The sequence below is a fragment of the Zonotrichia leucophrys genome, unplaced genomic scaffold (genome assembly GCF_028769735.1).
Source record: "Zonotrichia leucophrys gambelii isolate GWCS_2022_RI unplaced genomic scaffold, RI_Zleu_2.0 Scaffold_108_149671, whole genome shotgun sequence".
Classification (NCBI taxonomy): Eukaryota; Metazoa; Chordata; class Aves; order Passeriformes; family Passerellidae; genus Zonotrichia; species Zonotrichia leucophrys.
Window position 1 is genome coordinate 12,695 of NW_026992313.1, and position 8,714 is coordinate 21,408.

Consider the following 8,714-nt stretch of genomic DNA (forward strand, 5'->3'; position numbering starts at 1 on the left):
CCAATGAGGTCCACCTGAAGCACACCAAGATGTAAAAGTCGATGTTTGAATAAATGGGTAGGTTTTAGCCCTTAGCCTTCTGATGTGAGTCTGTGTCATCTCTGACTAAGTGGTGATATTTGGGGATCTGTGAGGGCTACTGGGGATCCTTTCTGCAGTTCATGACCCAACAGGAGCTTCTCTAATATTAAACTTTGCCTGAAGCTCCCACTGTGCCCATGACAGGAACCCCTGTGAGTGTCTGGGACATCCCGGCTCTTTGGCAGTCTGGGGACTCCTGGGATGTCACCGTGGAGCCCCCGTGAGTGCCTGTGACAGATCGGTGCCTTTGCAGCACAAGGTCCCCTGGGATGTTACCACGGCTGTGACTGCCTCTGACCACACAGCTCTTTACCATCCCCAGAAAGCCTTGGGAGGTGTCCATGGAGCCTCTGTCTGTGCCTGTGACATTCCAGCTCTGGAACAGCCTGGAGACTCCTGGAAAGTCCCCATGGAACACCTCAGAAGGCCTGTGACAAATCTGATCCTTAGCAGGCAATGACCACCAGGCCCCTATAAGCTATGGTCCATTTCCATGGTAACCATCACCAGCCTCCTGTTGCTATGGTCAGTTTCCATGGCAACCATCCCCAGCCCCCTGTTGCTATGCTCAGTCCCTTGGCAGCTCCATGGAGACCCCATGCCAGAGCAACCATTTGCAGCCCCATCCCCAGGCTCATCTGGGTTCATGGGATCCCAGAACCACATAATTGGCTGAGCTGGGAGGGACCCATCAGAATTCTCCAGTCCAACTGCTGGCCCTGCACAGGACACCCCAACAATGCCAGCCTGGGCCTGGCAGCGCTGTCCAAACACTGCTGGAGCTCAGAGAGCCCTGGAGCTGGCACCCTTCCCTGGAGAGCCTGGGCAGGGCCCCAGCAGCCTCTGGGCAAAAACCTTTTCCTGACTTCCAACCTGAGCCTGCCCCGACTCAGCTGCAGCCGTTCCCTCTGCTCCTGTCCCTGGGCACTAGAGGGAAGAGGTTCCCACAGCCCCAGCCAGGAACCTGCTCCCCAGGCTGTTGCCATGGCCGCCTGGGCTGGGACCAGCTGGGATGCTCGATTTCAATGGGCCAGGCTTCAGGAATGGGATTCCCCAATTTCCTCCTCCCACTAAAACCGTGCTGCCCTCGCTGCCCTCCTACCTCCAATGGAAAGCACAAAAGGCAAAGATCCTGGGCTGTGATAAAAAACATTTATTGGGAACAGCAACGAGATAAGGAACAAACAGGAACAAAAACAATATTGATAACAGAAGGGATAAGTAAAACTATTTACATAGAAAACTAAAACATCAACAATTGGCTCTTCACTGCAATGTATTTCCTCCTGTCTGCAAAGGACACCCTTCTCCCTGGCGTTAAAAAGAGTCCCTTTCCTACCCCAGGCAATGTTCTGAGGTAGGAGTGAATGTAATGACAGGGCCATGGCCAGACCCTTATGTTCTTCCATCCCACATCATATCATTGGCAGGGGCAGGAAAAGGGACAGGTGTCTTCCTAGCAAGGCTCATGGGGAACATGGATCACCAGGGCTCTTTCCAATATGGGTCCTCCAATGAGGGATGAAGCTGGAGCTGGGCATGAAGCTCTTCTGCTGTTGGGTGTTGCCTTCTGATACAAGGCAGGCGACCTGGTTCTGAGGAAATGGCACGGTGACCCACTCTCCAGGGTCACTCGGGCCTATGAAACACGCAGACACCAATGTGGTGGATGGTCAAAAGGCTTTTATTATCTCTTCTCGTGGGGTTTTATAATCTAGGGGTTTTCTACGTCAGAGGGGGGTCTGTCTTTACCATCTATGGAAAGTTACTGGGTAGGGAATGGAAAGTTACTGGCATCTGGTTTAGGGGGCTACATTCCTATGTTAATTTTCTTATCTAAGGGAACAGGGGCCCTGCCTTCCCGTTACATCGCGAGATCTTCTGAACGCCTGACCCTATCTACCACAGTTGGGGCAATGATAGGACGTCCCTTACCAGTGCTCCCATTGGTGACTGGTCAAGTCAGAGCTCTGGGTGAAACTCTTCCCACACTGGGGACACTCAAAGGGCCTCTTCCCTGTGTGGATGCACTGGTGCCTGATGAGGGTGAACTTATACTTGAAACCCTTCCGACAGTCAGGGCATCGGAAGGGCCTCCCCTCTGTGTGAATCCGCTCATGCAGATGGAGATTTCAGCTGGTCTGAAACCTCTTCCCACAGGTGGGGCACTCGTAGGGCCTCTCCCCAGTGTGGATGCGCTGGTGGATGATGAGGTGGGAGTTGCGCTTGAAGCCCTTCCCACACTCAGGGCAGCAGAAAGGCCTCTCCCCAGTGTGAACGAGCTGGTGCCTGAGGAGATCAGAGCTTGTCCGAAAGCTCTTCTGGCACTCGGGACACTCGTAGGGCCTCTCCCCGGTGTGGATGCGTTGGTGGGTCACAAGGGTGGACCTATAACTGAAGCCCTTCCCACATTCTCGACATTCATAAGGCCATTCCCCAGTGTGGATCACCTGGTGGCTGATTAAGGTGCTGCTCTGCCTGAAGCTATTCCCATACTCGAAGCACTTGTGGGGCTTCTCACCATCATGAAGCTCCTCACGAACCACCAGCTCTGTCCTCTGGCTGAAGCTCTGTTCACCTTCCTGACTCAGGGTGGGTCGTTCCTCCTCAGCACACCCTGGGCTGGGTTTGGAGCCCATCCTCCTGTGGAATCTCCGGGGATTATCCTTCCCATTTAATTCCTGTGTCATGGAGCTGCTCAAAACGGCCTCTTCCTCCAGGTTCTGCCGTGGAGATTTGTCCTCCCTGGTCTCCATCCTCAGCTCCTTCTCTGGGGGAGGAAGGACAAGGACAGGATGGGATTTGCCTCCATGCCAGAGGGAAAGGGAAGGAGATCCCCCCAGTGCATCCCCAGCAGGACGGGTTTGGCAGCAGGGTTGTCCTGCAGCTGGGGGGCCGTGCTGGGCTGGGAAATGGAGCAGGAGAGAGGGAGAAGGGGGCACTTACTTCCTCCTCATCTGCCTGGGTGTCCTGGGGCATCTTCCTCTTCCTTGCAGTCTCTCCCTCCATCTGGCTAAGTTTCAGGAATGGGAAATTCTGTTTTGGGAGGAAAACAAGAAATGAGCACACTAAATTTTTTATTGGATTTAAGGCAAACCAAGGGGAGACTCTAAGTCAGAATTCCAATTCAAAAACAAAATTAGGATCAAGGCAATGATACAGAAACACTGCATTAAACTGACAGAGTCAGGATATAACCTGACACCCTGTTGGTCAGGGTGGTGGCTGCAGTCCCATTAAATGGTGGCTGCAGTCCTGATGAACGTGATTCTGTCCAAGAAGTGATGCTGTAGAAGGGTCTGGTCTTCCTCTGAGGGTCCAGTGCTGGTTATAGAGCTCTTGTCCTCTGGGAATCCAGTAGGCAAGGTGCTGCTGGTGTTTCAAGCCTCAGCTTATATCCATGTAGGAATGCTTGGATCCTCCCCCTGGGTGGAGCATTCCACAAGGGGATGATGGATTTTTATCAGTCCTGCAGTGACACTCAATGGACCATTAGCAGAAGATATCTCCCCTGGAGGGCGTTATCAGGGCTGAGTCATGGAAGAGATAAAGAACACTGCCCCATCTGTTTATAACAGTTGATGAAGATGGGGATTGAAAACATGCATTTGGTTACATCTTGCATTGCAACCTGAAACAGTGGGGTAATCCCTGCTCAAAGGGTGAACACCACCCCCCTTACCCAAACTGGCTCAGGTGTAAAACCCCCACCCTGGGAAGGCCACACACACAGGGGACAATGTCACACTTGCCCTGCTCCAGGGGAGGTCTCTGTCCCTGTCACTCCCTTACTCTCCCCCCTTTTCTTTTTCTTTCCAACTCTCTTTCTACATCACATTTACTGTTCAAAAAAATCCGCCTTGGATTTGGTCTTTTTAGTACCTTAACTGGGGCAGAGGAATCTCTCCAACAATTTTCTTAAGCAGATTGCGACATTATTTTGCCATAGTGGGTTCAGGGCACCGCTGTCTTACCCTGTTGCCTTCTGATACAAGGCAGGCGGCCTGGTTTCAGGAAACAGCACGGCGGCCCATTTCCCCAGGGCCGCTCGGGCCTAAGAAACACGCAGACACCAATGTGGTGGAGGATCAAAGGCCTTTATTCTCTCTTCCCGTGGGGTTTTATAGTCTAAGGGGCTTCTACGTCAGGTGGGGGTCTGTCTTTACCATCTATGGTTAGTAGGGATGGAAAGTTACCTGGGCAAGTGGAAAGTTACCGGAATCCGGTTTAGGGGGCTACATTCCTATGTTAATTTTCTTATCTAAGGGGGCAGGGGCCCTGTCTTCCCGTAACATCATGAGATCTTCCGAACGCCAGGCCCTATCTGCTACATCTCCCCCCTATTTTTCACAAATGAATGAGGTAGTCATACACTGAAATGAGGTATAAGGTTGTAGTTCGTTAAGGAAAAGGGGGTTTGGTACACCTGAGTAAGTTTTTCGCCAGTCAAGGTTGGAACTTGTGGCTGGCAGTGTTCCCTGGTTGGATTCGCCGCCCGATGAACAGGATGTTGGCCCGTTCCAGGCGGGTCTGAACAAATGAGACCAGCTTGTTCAGCAGGCAAGGTCCGAAGGTAACCGCTAGAAGCAGCAATGCCAATGGACCTATTAGGGTAGAAATCAGAGTGGTTAGCCATGGTGATTGATTGAACCAGGACTCGAACCAGCCCTGTTGGGCTTCCCTGTCCTTCTGCCTCTGAGCCAGTCTGTTTCTGAGTTCTGCCATGGAGTCTCTCACGACTCCTGTGTGGTCTGCATAGAAGCAGCACTCCTCTCTCAAGGCGGCACACAGGCCCCCTTGCTGCATGAACAGGAGGTCCAGACCTCGCCTGTTCTGCAAGACCACTTCCGAGAGAGAGGAGACTGACTTCTCCAGGAAGGAGATGGATTTCTCGATCCTTTGCAGGTCCTCGTCGATGGTCATTTGCAGCTGGGACAGTCCTTTGTGCTGTGTCGCTAGGGCTGAGACACCCGTCGCCGTTCCTGCTGCTCCTAAACCGAGCAGCATTGCGATAGTTACACCTGTTAGTATTTCTCTTTTGTGGAGCCGGCTGGGTTCCTCAAAAAAGTGGTACACTTCTTCGTCTGAGTGGTACAGGACCCTAGGGACAATCAGAACTTGGACACAAAAGTCGTTAGAGTCATCAAATTTGGCAAGGGACACACAGGGACTCACTCCAGATCGCTGGCAAACCCACATCCCAGGTGCGGATGGGACTACCCACTTATTGTTTTTTCTGTTAGGCTTGACAACTTTGGTGCAGACGTTGCCTTTCCGCCTAGCTAGGGTTGCATTGCCAAAGCATCTGCCCTGGCCTGTGACTTGGCTCAGGGTGATTCCTTTGCGAGGGGTTTCCCATCTGCACTGGTGAGGGGCATCGGCTGTGGAGTAACTGAACGGAGTGTTTAAAGCAATTCCTTCATAAAAGGGAGGTTTGACATCGTAGCAAAGCCAGCAGCATTCGGTTAGGTTAGGGTTGGATTCATTCAGGGATATAAAGGTGGCTTCTAACATACGAAGGATGGGGTCTGAGTCCGACCTGGCAGCGCGGTCTGTCTGAAAGACTTCCGCATGGCCGGTTGGGACTTTGCTAACTCTAGTGGGTAAGGTTTTAGGGTAGGTTGCGTTTTTCCCTTTCGGCACGCTTTTAATCACTTTGTTTGGTCCGACCACTCTGCCATTGCACCGTAAGGGGGGATGCAAAATTGACCGCTCCCTGTGAGGGCACAGGGCACGAGGGTTTCCTGCCCCCCTGGGGGTCGCCGTGGCTGGGCCGCTGCATCGGGGTGTCTTCCCGCAGCTCCTACAGATCCCTCTCGGGCGTGATCGGAGCAAGGATGCTGCCGGGGAAACGGGGAAAGCTGTGCTGGCTGGGGACAGCTCGCTGAGTTGCTGCCTTTCCCCAGAAGCCTGGGCTAACGCCGTCGTCCCGCCACCCCTGTTTAAATAGAATCCGCCCTGCCCCATCAAAAAGCATGCGGCTTATTTGCGTAATATCAAAAGTGAACAGATCATTATTGTTAGAAAGGTCGTTCACAAACGTGGGTACTACAGCTGAATTGACTCCTCTTTCTGAAATCGCTTTGGCTTCCCTTAGGTTAACTGGGGTATATGCCCCCCGTTGGTTTCCCTGCGCTCCGGCAACCCCCACCGGGAAAGCGTTCATGGGGGCTGCCGGCGCTCGGTCCCTACAAGCTGTCTTTGTTTTTCCCCAATCGGTGAGTTTGTGTTGCGACCGTTTCCCGATATTGTTTAAAGCTTTATTCGGTTTCGCTCGAAACCGTATTAATTCTGCTCTCTCGGTTTCCGAATCCCAGCCGGGCTCAGTCCGACCCCGCTCCTCCCTTCGGGGGTGGTGCCGTTCCTTCTCCCTGCGCTCCCCCCGCCTCCTGGTGGGGGAGGTCCTTGCCCTATAAGGACCTAATTTGAATAGAGCGCTCTGATTGGTCCCACGCTCCACCGCGGGGGCCGCCCCTTCTCCCCCCTGGCCCGTGCATGCGTTGTCAAGCAGACTGACTGCATCTCCGCCCCCCGCCTCTTCCCTTCCGCCCTTGCCATGCGGTTTGGCGCCATCTTCAAACCCATACGGCGGCGGCGAGTCCCCGCCGGTCCCGGCGGGGTCTGACAATCTGGCCGCACTCCACGCCCCCTCTGCCTGTCCCCAGCAGAAGAACTGCGCGTGCCGCTCTGCCTGCCGCGCTGGGCTGGCGGCCGGCGGGGAAGGGACGCATAGAGAAACCGCGGATTTTTCGGAAGGTTCCGCGGGGGGGCTGGGACCCGGCGGGCTCCGCGAGAGGGTCGGGGGTCCCATGGGGGCTCCGGGGGGTCCCCTGGGGGCTCTGGGGGGTCTGGGCTCAGGCTCGGGAAGGGGTGGAACGCTCCTGGCCCCGGCATATTCCCGCATTCAATCCGATCGCTCTCAGACACTGTGTGCGTCGCGGCCCCCGCCCCCCGCTTTACTGCAAGAAATAAACGTATATGCGCGACTTTCCACGTCTCCTGTTCTTCTAATGCCTTGCGTAGGGCCTCTTCTCCTTTCCCCCACGCTTTGAGGCTTTTACCACTGCCTGAGGACTTAGTATCCTCTGCTAAGGCGGCAGTGAGCTTCTCCCGCACTTCCGAATATAATATATTTACCGGACGTTCGATCGTCCCGAGCTCTAGGAGCCTTGCAATAGCAAGATTAGAATTCCTGAGCTCACACTTAATTTTACATTCTATCCTAAACTGTGCATGCATATCTGATACGACCTTTGCATAGGATTCCATGTTCCTTGCTGGTCCGGGGACGTCTCCCCCGCTGTGGTCGGACCGGCCGCCACAGCCGCTGCTTCCTGTCCAGGCAAATTCCCGTTCCCCGGGCGCTGATCGGCTTCCCGGGTGTCGGCACCAGAATGTTGCCTTCTGATACAAGGCAGGCGGCCTGGTTTCAGGAAACAGCACGGCGGCCCATTTCCCCAGGGCCGCTCGGGCCTAAGAAACACGCAGACACCAATGTGGTGGAGGATCAAAGGCCTTTATTCTCTCTTCCCGTGGGGTTTTATAGTCTAAGGGGCTTCTACGTCAGGTGGGGGTCTGTCTTTACCATCTATGGTTAGTAGGGATGGAAAGTTACCTGGGCAAGTGGAAAGTTACCGGAATCCGGTTTAGGGGGCTACATTCCTATGTTAATTTTCTTATCTAAGGGGGCAGGGGCCCTGTCTTCCAGTAACATCACGAGATCTTCCGAACGCCAGGCCCTATCTGCTACATTACCCCAAGTGCCTTTGACAACAGCATGGTTCCCTCCACTGAGGAGGTTATGGTTCTCTCTGGAGGAACTCTTGGAAACTTGGACACAGCTTCCTCTGAGCACCTTATGGGAGAACTGATGAGGAAAATGGCTGTTAGAGGTGGCCAGTGAAAAGAAATTATTTTGTTGTCCTTCCTTGAAAAGTTTGTTAAAATCACTGGAGGAAACGGAGCAAATGTTACCAGCAAGACTGACAAGGTTCATTCATCCCCATGGTGAGGAACACAAGGCTGCTAAAAGTCCCACAAAAAGCCCAGCTCAAGTAGCTAAATTCCCAAATAACTCTGGAATTCACAGGCTTGGGTTCTTTGCCAAATGTGAGAATCATTATTCTCTTCATCCCTGTCACCTTTGTGACAGCTACAGTTTCCGCTTTCTTTTTAATAATCTGTATTGGACCTAATTTCCACTTTTCTTTTATTGGAACTTGCCAGCAGGTGAGCTGGAGCTGTGCAGGAACCAATGAAGCTTGGAATTGTCACAGAATTTCTTCTATTGTCAGTTTATTCCTGTTTGGGATTTGTTTGCATTTCCATCACATGTGACTCTCGGGAAAATCAAATATTTATCAAAGTATTTTATGTAGGATTAAGTTTGATACCTGCCTGGTTTATTTTGTCCAGTGCCTTGGGGATGCTCAAGGGGTCTCTGTGCCTCTTGCCCTGGGGCACTCTCAGGAGGAATTTGTTGCGATTGTCCCTGTCCCTGTCACCCTAGCCCATGCCTGGGGGTGTCCTTGTCCCTGTCACCCCAGGCCATTCCCCAGAGGGTCTCCATTGTTCTCACCCCAGGGAATGCCTGGGGGGTCTCCCTCCCTCTCACCCCTGTGCCAGGGGGTGCT

At 53.3% G+C, this 8,714-nt stretch overlaps 1 protein-coding gene across 1 annotated transcript; it reads right to left on the bottom strand.

Annotated features, from left to right (window-relative positions):
* Window positions 1–2,213: 2,213 nt before the first annotated feature.
* On the bottom strand, window positions 2,214–6,892 carry LOC135460847 (zinc finger protein 324B-like). The gene is made up of 2 exons (XM_064737804.1): window positions 6,637–6,892; window positions 2,214–2,851 (listed from the first exon to the last, which is right to left on the bottom strand). Exons 1-2 carry the CDS (start codon window positions 6,890–6,892, stop codon window positions 2,214–2,216), a joined length of 894 nt encoding a protein of 297 aa, XP_064593874.1.
* Window positions 6,893–8,714: the final 1,822 nt, after the last annotated feature.